Source organism: Perna viridis, chromosome 1 (assembly GCF_037379345.1).
Source record: "Perna viridis isolate PV_CMFRI_1.1 ecotype Kerala chromosome 1, ASM3737934v1, whole genome shotgun sequence".
In the NCBI taxonomy this organism is placed as follows: domain Eukaryota; kingdom Metazoa; phylum Mollusca; class Bivalvia; order Mytilida; family Mytilidae; genus Perna; species Perna viridis.
Window position 1 is genome coordinate 6,635,200 of NC_142445.1, and position 24,320 is coordinate 6,659,519.

Here is a 24,320-nt window from a genome sequence, read left to right on the forward strand (position 1 = left end):
GGCTAATGGATATTAAGTTGGGCTACCAAACTATTGGGTAAAATTTAGTTGTACACATAGAAAATATAAAAAAAAATATTGCGTGGCCAGGTCCATTTGCTATGAAACAAGTGTCCGTGGCAGTGTGGGTGGAAAACAACAAATGCACCATCATATAACCTTAACAAAAAAAATATAAATACAGAGATTTCACCAAGGAGTTAGGTATAGAAGGATTCGCATCTCGTAAATCATCGCAATACCACGTGTTGCGAGATTTCAATACACTAGCCACAGCTTCTTGTCACCTATACTGTCAAAATTGGGTCATTTAAATCATTGATATCACAAAAGCAGGGGGAAGCTACAGTTATAAACATCCTTATATACACGGTCGGACTATTTTTATCAATTTAAATAGAATTTTATGATGATTAGTTTGGGTTTCAAAGAAGGTGTTAGAACTTTAATTCAGGAGGGAATGCCTTTCTTTAGGGCGTGACTTTTTTTTATATCATCAGTTGGTCAAATGAAAATATTGATATCGCACAAGAATGGGAGGCTTCAGCTACAAAATTTCTTATATACACCCTCGGACCATTTCTAATCAATTTGAAATAAATTTTATGATGATAGATCGGGTTTTAAAGAACTTTTAAATGAGAAGGGTAACTGCCGTTGAGGGCAGGGCTACACAGTCAGGAGTCAAAACAAAGGCTTGTATAAACGTTGATATCACAAATACAGGGAAAGCTACAATTATAAAACTTATATACACCCTCGTACTATTTCTAATCAATTTTTTACAAATTTTATGATGATTGATCAGGTGTGGAAAGAGGAGTTTTAATTTTTAATGAGGAGGGAAGTACGTCTTGAAAAAGTCTGGAGGCTACTTGAGGTGGGGTATTTTAATTTGTTTTTCAAACTATATGGGTCAGAGTACAAAAATGTACCTACAATGTACATTTATCGTGATGAAATGTTGAAGTGATGGAAATCGTCCGCCATTAACAGGGCACGCTTAGCATCAATGAAATGCACCATGGGTAATCTCGCTATATATTGCCCCACGCAACATACAGTACATGTATTTATTATCGAACTATCTAAAAATTGGGCAAGATTCCAATCCTTGCTATATATAAATCCTTGATCACACATACATGTAATGCACATTCTCTGTCTGGTGTTTGGATTTGTGCAGATGCACATATATTGTAAACTTTCTACCAAGTCCAAATTGAAGTCCCTACCAGAGGGCCGAAGAGGTAGAGCATCTAGGTAACCAACTGATGAATGTTCTGGGTTTTTGGTCCAAAATATCAGTGTGTGTACATTTTTTGTAGCTCACTTTTTATTTTAAGAATAGGAGAGTTGTAAATCTCAATAGTGATGTCATATTCACTAATTTGCATATCATAAAGTGTCAAATTGGTTGGGAAATACATGTAAACAACTTAATAAACAATTAACAATTTCATGATTAGAATCCAAATTTTCAAAACTTTATAACTGTTATTTTATAGCCAATTTTGTTTCTGTAAAATGTTTCATTTAGATTAAATAATTCATATTTTGTATTGGAATTTATAACTCAATTTGATGTGGCTTTATTAACTGGGATGCAGAATCAGTGTTCATGTACATTTAGCTTTGAAAGATACAATGCACATTTTATATGCAACATGTACATGTACATACACAGAGTCTCCCCCGACCTTTAACTGTATAATATGCTCCCTTGTCTTTCAGGAGATAATGAAAATACAGTGTGTCTTCAGTTACACACATACATGTATATATACATGTTCAAATGTACATTGTATATGCACAGTTTGACTACACTGGTTTCATTAAGAGCTGGCAACTGGAAAAATGTGGATGTTTGGAAAATGGGAAATCATGGATTCAAACTCTGGTAGCCAAAAAAAAAAATATGAAAAAAATATTGCAAAATAGTTTTTGTTGACAATTTGTGCCCCAAAAAGTCATTTTTGTTTCATACTAATCCAAAACAAAGTTTTTTGTTATGCAATAATGTTTTGTTGTTGACATTGATCAGTGTTATGATTTACACATTGCTTAGCAAAAAATCGATACTCTGTCCAGCTTTTGGGTGATCAGGATTGAAGTGGATATAAGCAAAGAGGTATCATAATGGAGCTAAGCAAAGTGAATTGAAAATCTTAGGACACTGAACTAAAAGTGATGTTAAGTTTTGAGGAGGAAAAATTTCAAATGGTTGTTCACTTATAGTGATGCCTGAATGGATGATGGCTTTTAAAAATTATGTTGTAATTTATATTTATTATGAAAGCTATCAAATTTAATTCAGTAATAAAAAGACTATACTCGGCGTCACATAAATAACATACTGTTAAAATTTGAATAAAAATATTTTCTACGACTTTATTGAGACCTACTGTCGTTTAAATTGTCTTAAATGACTTGCTCATTCGTTTAGCCAAACGGCTTCTCCCTAAACATTGAATCGTTAAATTCCGGTCAGATTTTAATTCTAGGTGCCAATATTTACATTGTAAAAAGTCGGCCATGTTTACAGTGATCGGGTTGCTAGGAGATGTTGTTTACGTTTAAATGGTTTGTCCAAAAACCGAAGAACCCAGAATGCATTTCGGCGTTATTTTGGATATCTCGGATTTATTTTACGCGAACAACGTACAATACCGAGAAGTTAATCAAGCAGACGATTGTCACTGGAGTTCGACGGGAACTTACGAACTTCGTTTGTAAACAAATCGTCCCGTAGAAACCAACATGGCGGATATTAGTATGGGATTTTCCCGTGAGGATTTGTTACGCATGATTTAAGCTAAAAGCGACATGTTCAGGGAGAAGCCGTTTGGCTAAACGAATGAGCAAGTCATTTCAGACAATTTAAACGACGGTAGGTGTCAATAAAGTCGTAGAAAATATTTTTATTCAAATTTTAACAGTATGTTATTTATGTGACGCCGAGTATAGTCAAGAAAAAGGAATCCAAAATACATTTGGAAAAATTACTATCTTTTACAACACTGAAAAAAAATTTGAAAAAAAGCAGTTAAATAAATACCCCCTTCAAATCAACTCACCAGAAGTACCTGAAATACTCTCAGAACTCACCAAAATGCTGGATTTTGCATCTAGAATTTCTAAATTTTCAGGGGGGGAACCTCCCCATATCCCACCCAAAAATATGTGTACCTTAGGCACTGATCTGTAGCCACCTCTACTTTTCTTAAACCCTGTGTTAACTTAAAACTTATTGAATGTCCTGGCTTGACCACATTTTGTATACCATGGTAGAATTATTTTTTAATTCTTGCATACAGTTTTACTCACACATGTACAACTGGAATATATGTGACCTTTACATGTACATTTATACACATACAAAAATTTACATGTACTTGACCTTGTTCCTCTATTGTTTCTTTATTGTAGATTTTGTCTTTTTCAAACACTATATAATTTACATGTACATGACCTTGTTCCTCTATCCTTTCTTTATTGTAGATTCTGTCTTTTTCAAACACTATATAATTTACATGTATTATTTGTAGTTTCTGTAAGGTTTCTTAACATGTTTCATGTACAATGTAGTTGTGTTTGTTATCATTGCAGTGATTATCTCACCAACAGAAGGTACCAGTATTTAGAATGTATATGCATATTTATATATTTTTATGTCGCATGCTTTCATTTTTATATTTTACAATGTACTGTAGCTAGTGCTTATACTTACATGTAAAATCTTTGCATGTACATGTATACCCTGAAAAGAATATGTTAAAACAGTTATTCATTGATTTTGTACAAATGCATTTAGATAATCAGTGGTAAGAAACCTTTAGTTCATCCAGAAGACTAATACATGTACATGTACATACATGTATACCATAAAAAACATTTCTGCTATACATGTACAAATGTACATTAATTCTCACTTTTGAATACATGTACATGTACATGCATAAGTTTCCAAATTTCTCGTTCATTTTATACAAAACTGGTTGGACTGTTTTTCATTCCCATGTACTTTTATGGAAGATCTGGGGCATTTTTCTGAATTTGTTAGTTTATAGTACAATGTACAATGACCAGTAAAACTTCATTTGATCCAGTAAGAACAGAAAATTGAACCAAAATGACATGTACATTAAAAGTTTACCATTGACTAATTTTGTACAATGATTCTGTAAATAACAATGTACAATGTACATGTACATGATTATTTACAGAAGTACTGCCATGTACATAAAATGTAGCTTAACAGTAGTGTGTTCATGTCAATGTACATGTACAGGTAGTTGAATAAAAATTTGAATGTAACATTTTTCTAAATAACATCACATACATGTACATGTACTTGTACAAGAGTGCACACAGTGAATGTGTACATTTCATTGTAGAATTTAAAGCTTTTCATGTAACTGTACTTTGTAGTGTAGTCATGTGTACTTGTAGATTTGAAAGGGTCGCTTAGGATGAAATGGTCACAAATATCGTTTGACAAGTGACTCTGATGCTAATATTGGCCTGTAAACCAAATTTGTGACCACCAAATCTGTAAATGAGCTATTACCCCTCCAAATACATGTACACGTATTGTGTATAGGTTGGGTGCAGGCTTTGGTAGAATGATCATACAGTACAATGTGCTTTAAGATAGATTACAGTTGTAAATGTAAATGTACACTAAGACAATGTACTTATACATTTTTTGTTTGTTGTTTGTTTGTTGGGGTTTAACATCCGATCAGCAATATTTCAGCTATATTCAGATGATGAACAAGAATAGAATGATAAAATGAACATGAAATGATGATGAAATGAAAAAAAGGATGGGACACAAGGATAATAGGGACGACAAATTTTGATTGCCACTAGAAAAAGGGAGGGATGGGCAGGATAAGGCAATTTAGCCTCCTGTGGCAGAGCACAAAGGTTCCTACTCCTATCAAATACCACAGCAGGGTTCTTTAACATGCGAGGAAACGTATTATAGCCTGACAACCCCAGCATGTAACATGCCAGGGGTACCCCATTCCACCACCTGGGGCACACATCCCAGTTGCTCTGTGGGCAGAGCGCCTAGCCCCCGGCTAGGTTTCTGAGCACTATTTAGTCGCCTTTTACGACAAGCTTAGCACTGCTGCAGGTCTATTCTTTTAACACCCGGACCTGCACGGGGCATATATTTATACAATGTAGTTTGATTTCTGGTTTAATTTTGTATTCATACTATATTTATAAAGTTTTTTTTTTTAATTTGATATAGTTTCCCTTAACAATTGTGTAGATACAATGTTCTTTAAGGACATTTTGTCCATGCATGTACATATGTACACTGAACTTCAGCTGTTTTATTTGGAACAAAGATAAGCTCATAGCCTGTCTAAACATGTAGCTTAAATAGTAGTATAATAATTAAAATCTTTGAAACAGAAGTTTAGTGAATAATTTATTCAGAATAAATGCCACATGCTGTATAAAAATGTACATGTATTAAAGAAATACCTTGTCAATATAAATTTGAATTGTACATTAATTTATTATCTCTATTGTAGGTCTTTGGAAGACATCAACTTGGTTATGGAATTTGCCAAGCTAGATAAGTCTGAAGTAAAGCCATCAATACAAAGTATTTATTTCTCTGAGAAACTTGATAATGATGCTATCAAGTTGATGGAAGTTGACAACTGTATACTGGATACAATTAAAGTTGGAGATGAGTAAGTCTTATTGAAAAAAAAGCCAAGCCTTGAAACTGTTCTTGTACATCTACAGGGCTTTATTAGTGAGTGTTGAAGTACAAGGTGCATACAGTTTATACATGTTTATGTACATTTTTGTACATTGTATGAGCTGTATACACATGTACATATACATTTATAGGACTCACAAATTTGTCCTGTCCCAAAAACATGTTCGAGTTCACAAACTTGTCCGATTGTACGTCACATATTCACAAACTAATTGTTTCCACAAACATACATGTACATGTAGACTTCATTATTGTAATAAATAAGATACAAATAAACGCTGTCTGATATTCAAGCAGGAGGGAACATAAGACACAAAAAAAACACTGTCTGATATTCAGGCAGGAGGGAACATAAGACACAAAAAAAACACTGTCTGATATTCAGGCAGGAGGGAATATAAGATACAAATAAACACTGTCTGATATTCAAGCAGGAGGGACAGTGGTGTTCCTGACGATTAGATAACATTTAGCAATGCCATGTGTAAACCAACCAATAACAAGAAACATAATAATTCAGCACTTAATTACTAATTGTGGATTTAGCATTCAGTGCTTAATTACTAATTATGGATTTAGCATTCAGTGCTATCCAAATGTATATTAGTGCTGCAGGTTGTTGAGTTGAATATGCAAGTGCTTTGAGGAAAAACTTGGGAGTATAAACTCTGAAGCTGTGGCTATGAGATATCTGTTTGCACCACTGTTACATTTGTGCCACTTGCCTTACTGAACTTATTTGCACCATAAATTTAGTAGTCAGTTGATGCCAATTTAAAACAAAAAAGTGAAATTTAATAAATTGAACATGTGAGCATGAAATGAATTATTGTCAACTTTGAACAACTAAGAAATACAATGTACCATATCTTTGTCCATTTTGAACAACTCAACTGGAAATTATTATATTTAATGGTACATGTATAATGGATATCATTTCTGTTGCCTTTTTTTTTAATATTCTAATCTTAGTATTTACTGCTCTTTAAATCTTTAAGTTGGTCTGGGGTGTATGTTCCTATGATTCTTTATGTACATTACATCAGTAGGTGCTGTAATTTGCAATTAATAGATATTGGTTTTAACAATTTAAAATATGTTTTTTTTTTAGTTTAATACCTTGGGACACATTTCAGGACTCAAAAAAGATGAATATAAACCGTGTATTATACTGGTCAATCCCGAGCATGGTGAAGATACTAATGATACAATATCTCCAAGCTCCAAAAAATTCATAATTAATCACAGTGATTTTCCTACAGTTTTTGGGAAGGGGTCCAGGGCCCATGATATTGGGAAAAAAAGCATGTAAAATTGCTAATTTGGGAAATGATATATAAATGAGAAACACTACAGTTCCCTCAGTATTTAAGAGTGCAGATCTCCTTTGGGAGATAACTTGGATACTACAGAGACTGAAGAAAAGTTTGAACATGTACATCTCTCATCAAAAATTCATTTTAAGAATGCATATTTTCCTTTTTCATCAGTTTCAAACACCAATAAAACATTTGTCATTTGAATCATTTAATAGTATATTGAAATATAAGTTTTCTTCCATGTTTATTTTTTTTTTGCCAAATGAATCTAATTTCCGACATTTAGCAGTATCAGCTGAGCTCAGTTTTTTTTTAAAAGAACTAGGAATTATGAGCCATCGCCGCACCAGCAATTGAATTGCCTAGTCAGAAATATTCTATTGACGTATTATATGGGTAATTTTTCGGCTTGTCTGTTTTACTGTTTTTAGTTCCCTTCAAGCACAACAATAACATAGAATCGAATAGATTGCAATGCAGTCATCAAGGTATTGATAGTATAAGGAAAACTAACTAAACACCCCAAAAGACGATCCAAATGTAAATAAACAAAGTATGATACGGAAGAAAAAAACAACACGATCGTGATCTCCAGGCGACTGGACGTCTATTGGCAATTGGGAATTTTAAAACCAACGATTGGGATTTTTAGAGCCTTTTTCTCATTGGGAATGGGGCCGAAATTTGGACCTAAGGGTTGGAAAATCACTGAATCATGGACACTGTAAGATATTTCTAAATTGGGCATGCTTCTGCGATCAAAATTGATTCATGCGTGAAATTGACTATGTAATACATAATAGTATGTAAGATCTTTTGCTATTTCTGAGACTTGAATTGATGTAGTCACAATATGATTAGCCCTTTTTGTAAAATCGGACACCTTTGTGGAACTGGACATGGATGTGGGTCTTGGATATACGTCGGGTAAATGATATGACCATCTGACAAAGACCAGGACAACAGAATTCTGATTTAACAACTGAATGAGGCACTGAAGTAGGGATTAAAAAAAAAATAATCAAAACAGCAAGTTTTAGAGTTCTAAATTTAAATTTCAAGAGTGGAAAGTTCAGAACTTTTTCAGATTTCAAATCATCGGCCCACTTGAGGAAAGCCTAAAGTCCTCAGTAAAGTAGGATCTACATGTACTTGTAGGTAAATGAAATTTCAATAGTCGTAAGTCAGAAATTGAGGATTCTGGACCTTGGACCACTAATTTGAACCCTTGCAAGTGCAACAGTTACTAAAATAATATTACTGGTTAATGGGCAAGGCTACCTTTGCATTAAGTTGGGCTCTTATGATAAATCATACTCGTGTACATGTAAGCAAAAATAAGTAACCTTTATTGCAGAATGCGTTTTTGTAAAAAAAGGCTTGCAAAATTTGAAATCTTTTAAATATGTGTGGATAGGCATCTTGCAGAACTCTTACATCTGAAGGAAGATCATACAGACTTTTTTGATTTTTACCAATACCTTCCTATTAGCTCATGATGTCACTTAATCGGTTTGGTACTGATTCAAGTACTGCACATATATATGGTTTGTTGAAACAAAGAATATTCCATAAATATTTGTAGGATCCTGTTTTTCTGATCACAAAGAGATCTATTCAAAAAGATTTTTGACCGTCAACACGAATACTCATTGGATTTTCCTCAGACATACTAGCTTTCTAGCAGCAAATTCTGCAGTTTGTCAATGTTGTCTGACATTTGCTTACACATTGTGCCTCAATATTTTTTTCTGTATATTTTGGATTGAAATTATGGGAGAAAGTCCCAAATTTGTTCTTTCTTCCGACATTATAATCTATTACCTATTTACTTACACATTACAGACTGATTTTGTGACGTCACACCTCAAACCATCATGGTGGCCCCCACAAGCATGGGAAATTCAAATTCCCTTATTATGAATAGTGATTAATTTGTTAAAAGGAAACTATCTTTTTTAAATTTAATGTTCATGAACATTTAACAATTTTGTTTAAATATTTACAGTGTATGACTTGCACTATAACATGGTCCTTTCCTTTAAACCATCAATCATTTGACAATCTCTGAACCTCCCAAACTTGAAACCAGCAGCAAGCTAACAATAGTCAACCCAGGGATTCAAATTATCACTGGTTCAGAAGTTCTGGGACCCTTAATTCCTGATGTAGGACCTTTGAATTATCATTTACCTATTCATGTATTTGCGTTTTCTCTTATTGAAGACTAATAGGTTCTCACACTAGTCTCTTTTAAAGATCTGGGATTTCTGCCACAAGTCTGTTTATCAGTGGATTGCAGCAGTGAAAAGAAAAATAATTCTTCACACAAGTGGATGAAATTCTAGCTCTTCAGCAGGTGATAAGTGTAAGAAGTTCAGAACAGATTTCTTCTGTTTAACAGCCAAAAGTGTAGATTACATTAAATGTCATTGAGTAATTTTCATAAGATATGTGTCATATTACTGGATGCCAATTAACCACATGGGATGAACAGTAATCATCCCGAAAATTCTACTGTAACATAGTAATTAATTCTTAAGTAAATGCATAATTTGAATAGATTAACATACTTTGTCATATAAAGATGTGGACCTGTGTACAATAAGTTAGATCAATTAATTCATTGATCCTATGAACTTTACTGGACTACTTTGCATTGTGTGTTGGGATTGGCTATTTTACCCATTACAGTGGCAGTCACATGCACCTGTCTGTTATGGACTGTCTGTCATAGGTAGAAAAATGGAAGACCTTTCACTTTCTTATAGAGGATGCAAAAAAGTCCTGGACATATAACTTACTCTTGAAATTAGATTTGAACCCTGCAACCTTTGAAGTGTAACAATACTTATCTTACATTGTAAATCTTAACTTTATTAGTTGTTATGATGTTTTAACTATTTGAATAACTCATGGCTGCAGAGACATGATTAAAACAATATTCATAGATGTTTTTATAGTGCCAATATCTACATTGTAACAGTGTAGTAAAGATATTGTTTGTTTAAAGGTTGGTAATTAGGGGTGCTAAAGATGAAATGGCTGTTCTATGTACCAAGGACATGACATATGATATAAAAGAAGCTGAGATTTCCAATTCTATGTTAATTATACCTCAGTTACAGACAGGGAAGGATTTAGTCAGTGAAAGTATGGGACAGGAGTTAAGTATCCGTGAGGTACATGTTTTGTATGTAGTCTTATAGGAAAGCTTGGAAATCAATTTGTACAATATGTACATGTGTAACTACTTATTTAGTTTCGCAGGGACATGGAAATGCCAGGCGTCTGTCCGTCCATGTTGTCCTCACTTTTTTAGCTCACCTGGTTGTAGGCCATGTGAGCTGTTGCCATCACTTGGCGTCCGTCGTCGTGGTTGTTGTCGTCGTCGTCGTCATCAACAATTTCTTCAAACATCATCTCCTTTGAAACTACTGAATTCTAGGTACTAGATTTGCATGAAACTTAAAATAACTGTTCCTTAGAGTATCATGCACACAAAATGACTGTTTGGATTTTTGATCAGTTAAAAACATGGCTGCCATTACTAAAAATAGAACATAGAAGTCTGACAGCAGATTTTAACGATCCATGAGTTCATGATGACGACCATAAAACTTCTGTAGTGATGACTTCAATCTTGTAGCAACATAACCCTGTTTCAGAAGCCTATTTGTTAGAGTTCTAGCGCGATACAAAATCAAAGTTGTCAGATGACTCCATGTAAGGGTTATTGCCCTTGAGAAGTGAAAAATGACTTTTTTATATATAGTCTTCAGCCTATATCTTGAAAACTATGATAGGTAGAATGAAACTTTCAATTGCTGAAATTATTTTTATTATAAGGCCTACAAAAGTCCAGTTGTCAGACAACTCCATATAAGTTATTGCCCTTAAAAGGCAAAAAATTACGTTTTTTGCAGTTTTGACTCAATATCTTGAAAACTATAATACACATTCCAATGGTCCCTTGGAGTTCGAGCTACCGATATTTGACTGTATATAGAATGAAACTTTCGATTGATGAAATGATCCTCATGATAAGTCCTACCAAAGGCTTCATGGAGTCAAAATTGTCAGACAACTTCTTGTTAGTTATTGCCCTTGAAAGGCAAGAATTTAATCAGGTGAGCGATTCAGGCTCCTGGGAGCCTCTTGTTTTGCAATGCTCCTACCAAGTAAGTTTGTTTTTGGTATGTAGCCTTATTATGAAGGTACAGTTGATTAATTTTATAGAAGTTATGGTCCTTGGACTTACAACATTTCATTGAATTTACAGTTTTCCACACTTGTGTAAAGCTTTCACCAATTGATTTTATCTTTTGTATGTAGTCTTACTATGAGAAGTTACAGATTAAGTTCGACTTAGGTTATAGTTTAATGATTTTTACAGAAGTTACAGCCCTTTGACTTAAAAACTTTCAGTGAATTTAACCACCTTTTTTTATGCAGGGGACATTGGAACGCTGTTCTTTTATTTACATTGAAGTTATATCTGATACCAAAATAACAGATGCTAAATGAAGGAATTAGCTATGCCAGGACCAAACAGTTAGTGTCAAAAATTTTTTCTTGAGTTCCTACTTTTCCAGAGCATCCCTTCATGGCTATAACAAAGTATATGTATAATGTATAAGCTTTATTGATCCCTTAAACTAAGTGTTAAGATTAATATATTTATCCCTGTACTTGATCATTCATCATAAATTTAGGTGACTTCGACAATACATAATTACTATGAGCTGAGACATATAAAGCCAAGACTGAAGAAATTAAGAAAATTATTAGAGGAGAATATGTACAGTGGGAAGGAGTGTGAGGAGGATGAGGAACATCAAGGGCAAAAGGTGAGACCTCTTAAATAAAACTTATATTATTCTCTTGCTAACAAATTGTACCCAGGATATTATAATGCTACTGTTCATTTTCATGGTAAACACTATAGAATTCTTCAACAAATTTAGCCTGAAGTTACGAAACAGTCTATAGGAAATTCTAATATGACATTCTTAACAGGCTTTGAGTCCACAACTGTGGCCGATTTTTGATTGCTATATGAGCAGCACGCAACTTACTGGGCGTGACTTGTATGTGTGTAAATTACTGTCCACCTCAATCGTAAACAAACACTCGTAACATTCCGATGTGTATCAGCTGTTTTCATTCATTTCAGTAGCTTGAATGAACATGAAATTCATATTTAATAAAGATATTAAATGTTATGTTTAAGAAATAAGTTATATTCAATTAAAATCAATTGCACGCATACTCGGTAGCCATCACCATGTGCCACATGCGCCATCATGTATGAAACAAAACAATAACAATCGTCAATGAATGAAACATTGTACCTGTCTATGTTTGAACACTGTGACCTTATAATGCAGACAACTACTGCTATATCTAACATTCTTCTACTTAATTTGCCCTTTCCTTCATTATAAAAAAAATACAAAGCAAAGTTTCACTAGAACCATTTCAACTGACATAGCATAAAGTGTCCAGCCAAATATGGACAAATGTGGGTGTAAGGTTACTGTAATAGGTCACATAAATGTGAAAAAGTACCGTTATTGTCCTATTAGAATCAAAATAAATCGTGGAAACTCTATTTTATCATTGTTTTAGCATGGACTGGCCATTTTTGCAGCATTATTTTTCCCTAAGTGATAGCGCAGGGTAAAATGTGGAATAAATGGTCAGTTTGAAGTAAAACAATGATAAAATAGAGTTTTCATGATTTATTTTGATTCTAATAGGATTTATTTCTTAAATATTCAACCTTTTTCCAGTTTCAGTTTCTTCAGTTTGATCTCAACTTTTCATTGTTGTAACAATGGACTGATTCAAACACTATATGGCATTCTAAGATTGCTATTGTCCATGAAGTTTTTGATTTGTCAATATGTATTTAATGGTTTGGGTTGAACAGGACTTTCAATCAGGGCTGAAAAGTAAAATCCATATACAGATTGTACTGAAATACTTCATGGAGTCAGTTTTTTGGGGGGTTATCACTTGCAACATTTAGGGTATTTTTCATTGTGACAATAAATTTTCTTGCGTCAAAAAATGCAAATTTTGTTATCAAGAACTACTTAATTTTACATGTAGGTAGAACAGTTTATTCTTTAAATGGTAATCTGCTGTCCATAACTATGCAGATTTTTGCACCGTGCTAGACTTCTTACAATTGGGCTTTTGGAACAGAGTTATGTGCTACAAAATTGAAGACTCATCACTACAGGAGTTTTATGGTGACATTACAATATGAAATTTAAATCAGTCATCTGCTGAGAACTTGAAGGGGAAGTGGGAATTTGAGAATGCAACATTAATCTGAAAGCTTGAGCATTCACTGACAAAACATCTTACTGTAATTAATATATTCCAAAGATAATGAAAATGCAAATGTAACCTGTCTGAATGGTTGGTATTCCCTTTTCAGTAAACTACTAATACATGTAATGAAAACTAAGATATGCTGACATGAGTGAGTGTTGTTCTACATGTATATGTTTTTTATTAGTATACATATGAAGATCTGTTGAATGTTGTACAAGCCAGTAGTACAGAAATACGGAATGCTTTAAAGAAGTTACAAGCTTGTCAAATTGAAGGTAATTCTGATAAATGGAAATAAAGTATACTTTAAGGAATATATTTTTATAACATCTTGTCCACTTTTATGTAACAGATTTGTATTGGAGGAGGTATTTATTGTCTTTGCTTGTTGACTTGTACCTCAAGAAGAATTCTTAGTAAGCCATAGCATGCAATATCTAGATCATTTTCTTCAAATACTTTAAAGAGTCAATGCTGACAACGTTAGGTAACAAACAACTTCATATATGAATTTATGTTTTCCCCCAGAAATTTGTGGAGGCATAGTACTTCATGTAATTAGAGGGTACTAAACCTTTACAATATGTTGTTTTGGGTCACCTGTACTAAACATGGGGGTAATTTATTTGATAAAATCTGCATTAAATACCCTTCACCCTAGTGTGACATTAAAAAAGTGTAAAAAAAAAATGGTTTGCTAACCCCACAGGATTATATATTTCGTTGCTAATCAGGTAAGAAATAATATAATTTATCTAAAATTGAAAGCTGGGTTTGGCCAACTGGGGGTACATGGTAAACTTTATGATGAGGGCAGCTTGGTGCAGTGCCATGCTAAATTTATCTGGGGACTCCTTCATAAATTGTTCATGACAATTTATATACTGGAGTACATGGAAAATATTGGGTGGTTTTTACTGTAGAATTAGTTTTATAGATTTCATTGATGGATGTACAAAATTGAAGACTGGTTTCATATTGTATAATATTGATTATTTAAGTTGCAAAATAGTATTAAAGATTTTGTTTAAATATTGAAGATATATAAAGTGCATGTTCTCAAATTTTATAACGTATACTTTTTAGGGTACTGGCGGATATTAGATTTCCAATTTTTGTCTTTGGTCCTTAGTCATATCATACAACTATGTGACGAGAATGACTGGTTTAAGGCTGGTATTCCCTATGAGGAGTGTATACAGACATTGGCTGAACTGTTTCCTAAGTAAGAAGTGTTTTAAAGTTTGAAAATATATTTTACTCAAGTTGAGTATTGAATACTTGAAGAAAAAAGTTGTCTGTTAAAGTATTTTTACAGTACTTTTTAAAAATGTATATTTAAACTATTTTTTCTGTCAATAAATTACAATAGTTACATTGCACATGTAAATTCTTTGTGTATTAATCATTGGCATTATTCTTATACTGTTGGTTTAACTATAATTACCACAGGAGCCAAATTTTAATAGGCTAAAAAGAGTTTAGGAGACATAAGTAAGGCCGAATTAAACAAGATAGCAAAGCAGTAAAATTTGTTTTTTATGCCCCCATGACAAACAGTCCGGGGGGGGGGGGGCATATTAATTTACCCTGTCCGTCCGTTCGAATTACACATTATCCCTATACAGTTTTTGAACGACATCTAAAATATTATACAGGATATTTCAACACGATGAAGGTGTGCAGGATCAAAGGATTTTGATTTTCTTGAAATATTACAGAAATTGGTGTTAGATTTATTTATTTTACTCAGAAATATATGGATCATGGCTTGTCAGCCAAATCTCCTCGTACAGACTTTGAACTACATCTAAAATATTTTACAGGATGTGTTATTTATACACATGATGAAGGTGTGTAGAGTCGAAGGATTTTGATTTTCATGAAATATTACGGAAATTAGTCATTTTCATAAGAAATGGAGCTATATGGCTTGTCCAGCCATCTCCTCTCGTAGTTTTTGAACTACATCTAAAATATTTTTTACAGGATGTTTCTACACATAATGATCGTGTGCAAGGTCATAGGATCTTGATTTTTGTGGAATATTACTGAACTGGGTGGTAGTTGGACTTTGGAATATTATGGAACTGGATGATAATTTGTAATTTTTGTCAGAAATATACCCCAAGCAACAAAGTTAGGGATTTGTTATTGGGGGTATTAACATTTTTTATGTGTCTGTCAGTTCGTCCATCAGTCCTTTATTTGTCATCGCAAGTATTTTTGCAGTGCTTAGCCTAACATACCAAATATTTACTGCATCAGCCAACAGTATATTTCTGAATCCGCAAACCATGTCTTCGTACAAAAATAAACGTGTTCTTAATTTGGCAAATCTAGTGAGTGGGGGCATCATTAGTGCCTTACAGACACATTTGATTTATGAAACAAAAGATCACCACTAACAAATGACGCAGCTGCTCCTTTGACAAACAGGGTTTCTAGTTTCACTTATAATTTTCTACATTTCATTCAGGGAATAACACATGGCATGCAATTTCAATTTGCAACACCACTAACTCATCAGTATTTGGTCAATCGGGAAAGGAAATTGCCATTAGGTGACTTGCGTTTCCATGGAACAGCATCTTTAAGGTCAAAGGGTAAAAAGCTTAACTATACTGACTGTGTCATGAAAATGAATGTTTACTATTACCCATCCACCTTATTTTGCAGCTAAAAATAGTGTACCAGTAGTTAATTTTGGTCATTTTTTAGAAAGCACTGTTGAAGTCAAAATGTTTCTTTAATAGACTCAATGTAAAAAAATTACACCTACATGTACCTACCCTATTTTTAGCTCATTTAGCCCATGTGAACTATTGCCACCACTTGGTATCCATCGTCGTCGTTAATATTTTTCGAAACTCTTCTACTCTAAAATTACCAGACCAATCAGAACATACTTGGATGATTGATGGTATCTTAAGTTATTCTGCATTGATTTGATGTGGTGATTTTTAATCTGTCAAAAAACATGGATGCTGCATTGGATCAAAGTTGTTAGATGTTAGAGTAATTGCGCTTGAAAGGCAAAAATGTTATAAGCAGTTTTTAGCCAATATCTTGAAAACTCAATAAATAGATAGAAAGAAACTTTCAATCAATCAAATGATCCTTGTGATAAATCCTACCAAAGTCATTTTTGAGTGAAAATTGTGGGACAACTCCTTGTCGGAGTTGTTGCCCTTGAAAGACAAAAAATTAAAATGAGCAATTCAGGCTTCTTGGCGCATTTTGTTTTCAAAGGTGTAATCCTGAACGCACATCATTCTTTTGGACTAAGTAAGTAATGTAATGATTCTCATCATAAAAGTATGACATTGTTGTAGGGAAGTTATAAACCATGTACTGAAGAGTTATGCAGATAAAGCCAAACGTACAGCTGGTAATGATGATGATGATGATGACAGAATGGAAATAGGTATTATCTCCCTTACTCCTGTTATAGTTGATGATTTTAGAAAATCAATTTTGTGTTGTGGTTGATGTATTTCCCAAATATGTCCAAAAAAAATGTAAAATGCTTTCAAAATTAAATAGAAATTTTACTAGCTGATTCTTTACTATTTGCACTTCATTTCAATCTGAATGGTTTGCCTTAATGCAAACATTGCTAATCGCTTGAAATACATGTAGTAGGAAATATATGTGCTGTATCGAGCTTAAGGTATATATTGTTCAGTTTCACACTGAAATAAATTCTGTAATTTCACCCTCAGACTTTCTCTCGCCAAAAAGTCACAACAGGAATATCAATCTGATTTTCACAAAATTTTTAATTTCTGTTGAAAAAAGCAATGAATAACGGAGGGAATCTATATAATAAATAGGATAATCAATTGGTTTTCGTGAATAATCAAAATATAATCACTCATGCCAAGAACGCATAAAGATTAAACTCTTTAAATCTAGGTATTCTTTGGCACTCGTGATCATATTTTGGTTATTCACTCTTTCCAATTAATTATCCTATTATTCTCAGTCTGTAGTGGACTTGGTTATACTACCGCTTGTTAAGTGGGCCTATTCTCTCCTCAATCTAAAACATAGTATTTAAATTATAAAATTTATATTATGATATTTCTGTCAGCAGTCCCTTTGATTTTTTAGTGGACTTAGTTATACTACCGCTAGTTAAATGGGTCTATTCTCTCATCAATCTGAACATAATAACATTTCTATCAGCAGTCCTTATCATTATTTAGTTAAAAGTTGTATGATAACCAAATCTTTTGCCAGCACTCCACAATTTAGTTTAGTTTAGCATTTTTAGCTATGGATGAAAAATGACATAAATGGAAAATGGTGGTTGCTATAGTGATTAAAAATGAAGATTCTATTGTAGATAAAACATTTTCTGAAAAAAGGGACTTTTAAAAGTATTTTGCAGTGTTTCATGTATTTCCAGTGTTGAAGGGGCTCTTTCCAATGACAATTTGACTTCATGGTGAAAGTGAAAGTAAGTCAATTTTTTTACCATGCTAAATTTGATTAGTGGATTACAAAGTGAAATAGTAACTGGCGATGCCCATTTGAGGAAGGGGTTTTCCAAAGAAAAAGTTGATAGTTTCAGGGCATGAAGTAAAAATTTAAGATATTTTGCAGGAAATTTGACAAATTTTAAACCTGATTTTATCAACGTTTTTGCAAATTTTAGCTTATTTTTGCATGGTTTCAATGGTAACCCTATTTGTTGTGGGTAAATTTTTTCCAGAAAATTTTTACTGCATTCTGAAGGCTTTGGCTTGAGCTATTCTAGATATATAATTGACAGATGCCGGACAATTTTTTAAAGCAATAATCTTACAAAGCATCAGATTATAAGACCAAAATTAGGCAGTTCTACAATACTGTGGAGTGCTGGCTTCATGATTTTTTTCACCACTTTTCTTCAATTCAATTTTTATTACGGGTTAAGATCTGAGCAAATTTCCTGTTTGTTTCTGAAATTGCTGCTATTAATAGATAGATATTTCAAAATATTTCAGACACAGATTTTTATTATCTTTGTGAGGACAAAGTCTGTAGATTCTTTGCTGAACAAATATTGAAACATTCTAGAGGAAAGGTAAGACTTACTCTGTGGCATGTAGACTCTAAGCATTTGAGTCTGAAATATTAATTCTAATAACGTGTACATGTAGTTTGAGTAAAATTAGGAAACCAGTTCGTAACCTGAGAACATGAAACACACTTCTTGGCCATGGAGATTTAAACCAGTGACCTCTTGATGAAAGTATCTGGCTAAAGAAGTAAGCCTTCATACGAGTAGATTTACTGACTTTAAATCTCACAATCTACTACCATTCACATAGACTGTTCTGTCACACTCCACCATCCTGAAGAGTCTTCATACTAGGACTTTAACTGGCTCAATAGGTATCCAAAGCTCCGTGGAATTTTAGTTGGGTACCAGATTGACACCAGATTGCATGATTTACGTTATAAAATAAATCATTAAGCTACCTAGAACACAAGTAGACAGTAGCCACAATAATGAATTTTATATTATAACCCCAGTCATACAGAGGGAGCTATACTACAATTACTGTATCTGTTCAATAGTTTGATTTGCAAACAATTTTGAATGCTAGTTTTTGAAGCAAGTACTTGGCAAAATAATTTTATACTTGTAACACAACTTCATCTAAAATTTACCTTTTTTTTTGTAAAAATTATGTAAAACATGAATTATAATACGTTTTTGCTACAAACTTGGTGATAATTTCAATTATTTTTACTTTAGGAAAAACTACTTTTCATGACATCATCAGAATAAATAAAACAAAACATTCAATAATTTATCCTCCAAATTGTATTGAATAGGCATCATGTTAATGTTATGTATAGGACTTTCTAATTAAAAACTACTTGTCTAGATAGTAATAGTTTGTGTTTTAGCACACTTTCACCAAAAGTACAATTTGAGGTAACAAGACAAAGCAACGTCATCAACTTATTATCAAATTACAACAAAATGTGATAATTAATACAGTAAGTGTGATTGGACTGCTGTTTCACGATAAATAGTACACAGATACAGCACACATGCCTATTATCTCATGATAAGAAAAGAAACAGCTTATATGCCAGGAAATATAGAATCTATAACAAATGTTGATTATGAAAATTTACACATAGAGGGATTTTACTGAAAAGCCAACAATCATAGCCAACATGTCTGTCTATAGAATACACGGATCAAACCATTTATTCAAATATATATAAAAAAACTATGAGAGAAAGAGAAAAATTAAGGTGACAATCTTTATAGGAGCTCTACTTGGGTCTCCATTGGGTTGATGTAGGTCCACTCCTTTTAGAGTAAGTGCCTTTAATAGGCCAAATTTTTTGTTTTGTTTTTATATGACAGCATAAAATTAGGCATATGATGGTATGGCACCATTTTTGTCAGTGTTCTTGTCATCTTCAGTCACTAGATTTTGTGAAAGAACTTGAATATGGTATGAGTTTGTGGTTCTTGATAAAACGTTACAGCAATGTTTCAAAATTAAAAAGGGAAGATTGGTATTAATTTTTGTGGTAACGGTCCCAACTGTATTGGAATAAGAATTTGAAAAGGGGTTGATAAGGTGCAAAAGCAATCATTCTATGAATTTAACTACATACTTTAAGTACACGTTTATCAGCATAGATTTTAATATCTCCATTCTACACAATGGAGGTGAAGTTGAGTCACAGTCTCGCCACATACATGTAACACACTGGAGTCATTATATGAATAGCACTTTGTCTATAGCTGTCTTTTATTGCAAAAGCTCAATAACATATTTAATATTTTTCTGTTAGTTTAACAAGAAGTACATTCAGCCACTTTTTTTCAAGTGCTTGAATAGCAGTATATCAGTTTTGATAATAAAGTGAGGAATGATAAAAACCAATTATTATATGGCGTGCTTCAAAGCTATTTAGACCACAGCCATGGTAAAAAAAGTGATAAAAACATGACTAACATTTTTTGCAATACATAAGCTGTGTCTATTCAAAAATAATATGGGGTATTCATTGCCTAAATCAGCGAGCACCATGAGCTTTGCCATATGTATACCATCAGTGCGAGACTCGTAAAAATAATAAAGGACATTACATAGATGGGAGTCAACCCGGATGAAAATTTTTGTTTTGCAAGTGCAATATTTTTATTTATATTTAAGCAACAAGCAAAATCAATATTTCTATTTGAAAATCTGTCTTGTTTATTAATGGGGGAGTTTTTTTAAAGAGTAATCAAGGGAACCAAGGTTATAGCGGTAATCAAAAGAATGCAATCCAGGGACAACAAAAAATGAATAACTTGAACAATTTCTTTCCCAAAATTCCAACCTCATACCCCCTTTCCGCTCTCAAAATGGTCAATAACTTTATAGCACTTCGCAATACTGTACATTTTTATCCCTTAAGGGCATCTCTAGCAATATCCATTTCAGTTTTGGCCTGTCAGATCAATCTACAGATACAGGAAATATTACAGTTCTCCACGGATGGTGGGAATATTTTACACGTATCGTGTGATGTAAACAAAATGCAGACAACAGCAAATTCAAAACAAGAAAATGATTGCCTTTCCTGTCTTAGAAAACCTATGCTTCGATTTTGATAATACAATCGGAGTTGTATTTTTTTCCAAGGAAGGTTATGTTCTTGACAACAGCTACAGTGGAACAGTGGAGATACACGTATATACACATCCACGTGTTACTTAAAGTTTTTATAAACATAACATTCACTTCTTTAAATACATGTAAGTAAAAAATATAGAAAAAAACTTGAAAACTATCAGAAAAGATAACTTATTTTTACTGAAAAGTAGTCTTAACCTATTTTTTTTTATTTGTTTGATTGAAGGAAATGATGAATTCTCTCTGTAAGGACAGTCAGTTTTTGTTATTTCCGGGACATGACTTTTTTTTTCGTTAGTATATTGGGGAACCATAAGGGAAATTAAGAAAGTATATGACATAACCGTAGAGCTCACACCGCCTCGTAGCGCTCGCTATGAAGAAACTTGTCCTATTAGAATGGAAATAAATCACAGAAACTCCATTTAATCATTGTTTTACCATGGGCTGGCCATTTATGTTGTAATTTAACCCCTCACTATCTCATGGGGTAATACAATGCGATACAAATAAAACGAGGACTAAATGGAGTTACTGTGACTTATTTCTTAAGTGAAAGTGTTTTTTCTATGACCAATCAGAATAACCTGTACAAAAGTATCATATTATTCCTTTTTATCAAACATGCATTAAATGTCATGAAAAAGTTATCTTAATTTTCAAAAAACATTAGATTTGAATAATGTCCCAATTGATAATTGTCATTTGCGGGGCTCCTGTTGCTGATGATACTGAGCTAGTGTCCCTTTGCATAACTTATAACTCACGTTTTTGTAGATCATCACAAGTATGCGATTTATCTGTAAAAACTTGTCATCCTGTTCAGACAATCATTAGTGTTAAATCAGTGACCGTCAGGCTATCAATCAAAAGTAATGCATGTACCGGTAGTACACATGTAGATCACAGATGATTAGGCTATGTAATCAAGTGTTTAAGTTGGATTAACATGACTTTTGGACTTCTAAAAATATGCTGCAGATGGCATTATGCGGATTTGGCAGTTTAACGGGAATTTCAATGCAGGAAAAAGATTCAAATGACTTTGATGGAATTATTCAAGGATGGCAATAAAATGAGGGGCGAAAGACAGTGGGAGGATTGTATACTGTAAATATATACAAAAAATTGAAAAATAGTTCAGCTGAAATAGTAATGTAATTTCATCACAGTTTAATTTTTGGTGAGATAAAGTGGATTATGACTCTCTGATATTTTAACTGAAATGTTGTATACCACAAATTTCAGACTGGAATTGATTTAGGGATTTTGGCCTACACTGTTTAGGAATTAAGGCTGAATAGGACCTTCCATACAATGGCATGAGCAAAAGTGTATGGGTACTATAATTTTTTATAATATAAAAGGAAGTTTTGATTTATTTCCAGTGTTATATTGGTTAAGAACTCATATTGGTTTGGAAAAAGAGTAAAAAGGAGCCTAAAAGCAAGCATCTTTAATACTTAACTATACAACTTACTTATATGTATATGAATCTTTATGTAGTTGTATCACAGTAATCTATACCAAAATAGTCAGACTGGGATTTTTGCAGTATTTACCATGTCCTTGATGGAATTGGGAGATCCAAAAACCAATACATTTCTGGTTCCTGATCAATAACTTGATTATCTAAAAAAACAGTGTAAGGGAGATACATTTGATATTCTATAGCTTCATATGGAGTAATAAACCAGATAAAATAAAATGTAGCACTCTTATTGGTGATATAAACCAGGGAGGACTACGAATGATTCAACTGGAGTCATTCACCTTATGTTTGAAACTTGGCTGGATAAAGCGATTTCTTTCCAACATGGAGGGTAGTTGGCAGAAAATTATTTTAAAATTGTTGAAACCCTATGGAGGAGAACGATTGATTTATCTGCAAAAAGACAAGTTAAAAGACATTGTTCCAAAAATAAAAAAATGATTTTTGAAGTGATGATTTTGCCTGTTTACAGAGAGTAAAGCCTTACAATGATAATAATGTGGAAGATTTACTATCGTTAGATATATTGAACTTTTGTCCAGTATCAGATATGTTATTTTATGCTGCTTGGAAGTCAAAGGGTGTTCATCGCTTATATGACATCTTTGACAAGCAGTCTAGGGAGTTCTGCACTTTTGCCCAATTGCAACAAAATCTAGGATATGCCAACTTTTTGCGATATTATAGTCTACTTGCAAATATTCCGAAAGCCATCAAAAACACAATAAAAAATAGTCAATATGACTTTAATAGTATTGTATTAGCTACAGACAAATTTGTAGAGAAATTAATGGAATGTCACAAACCTAAATTTGTGTACAATTATTTAATTAATAAGAATGAAAATATACCTTTACAAAAAATTTTGAAATGGGAAGAATGTTTAGATATTGAAATAGTTAATTGGTCTGAATATTTTGTTATTGTGAAAAAAAAGACATGTAAAGATTCCTACCTATACAACTTTCAGAATAAATTTTTACATAGAATTATTCCGACAAATAGTTTTTTGTATAAAATAAAACTTAAGGAATCCAAATTATGCATCTTCTATAAAACTGATAAGGAAACAGTAGAACATTTATTTTATAGTTGTACAGTGACTCATCAGTTCTGGAAATGCTTTCATAATAAGATTTATTTTTTGTGAATTGTACTCGTAATAAAGTTAACATTCTCCTTGGTTATACCAAGGAATCACTTCTGCTAAATTTATTGTTTTTCATTGCAAAAAAAGTATATTTATAAATGTAAATTAAATGTAACTTGACCGAACATTATTGGAGTTCAGTGCAAAATTGAGAAATATAAATCCTTAGAATATCAGATAGCAATTAAAAATGGTAAAATTATGAATCATGAGAGATTTTGGGCCCCTCTCAATGTCATTTTTCAGAAATTTTTTACCATATTCCTAATGAATATGTTTTATTTTATTATTTTTGATAGATCATATAAAAATGTAAATGGCAAACAATACTATCAAACTATTGAGATTTCAAAAATTATATGTGAATTGATTGTGTGTATGTGTGATATATCAGTTTTTTTTATTTTTGTTTTTGTTTTTTGTTTTTTTGTTATACTTACTTTGGATAAATTTATATAGATTGTTATAAAATTAATAGTCAGTGTACATTGTAATTTGTGTTCTTTTTGTTTAAATCCTGACTTTGATATAAACAAATAAAAAAAAATGTACTAATAGGTTCTAATAAAAGAGTTATGGTGCTTATAGGATAGGAATTAAAATTGAAATAGTG

General features: G+C 32.6%; 1 protein-coding gene across 3 annotated transcripts in view; it reads left to right on the plus strand.

Moving 5' to 3' along the window:
* LOC148627014 (sister chromatid cohesion protein DCC1-like) overlaps positions 1 to 24,320 on the plus strand; it is a 44,936-nt gene that overhangs the window by 991 nt on the left and 19,625 nt on the right. For 2 of the 3 annotated variants that reach the window (XR_015919466.1, XM_088565595.1), the window contains exons 2-9: positions 3,610 to 3,630; positions 5,556 to 5,720; positions 10,085 to 10,253; positions 11,787 to 11,921; positions 13,604 to 13,694; positions 14,506 to 14,644; positions 16,755 to 16,846; positions 18,414 to 18,493. Coding sequence is in view for 2 of the 3 variants with exons in the window: in XM_088565595.1 (XP_088421721.1) it covers positions 3,610 to 3,630; positions 5,556 to 5,720; positions 10,085 to 10,253; positions 11,787 to 11,921; positions 13,604 to 13,694; positions 14,506 to 14,644; positions 16,755 to 16,846; positions 18,414 to 18,493 (892 nt within the window). In the remaining variant the exon portion in view is untranslated. The remainder of the gene's footprint in view (positions 1 to 3,609; positions 3,631 to 5,555; positions 5,721 to 10,084; positions 10,254 to 11,786; positions 11,922 to 13,603; positions 13,695 to 14,505; positions 14,645 to 16,754; positions 16,847 to 18,413; positions 18,494 to 24,320) is intronic. The other variant, XM_088565605.1, reaches the window with a different exon arrangement.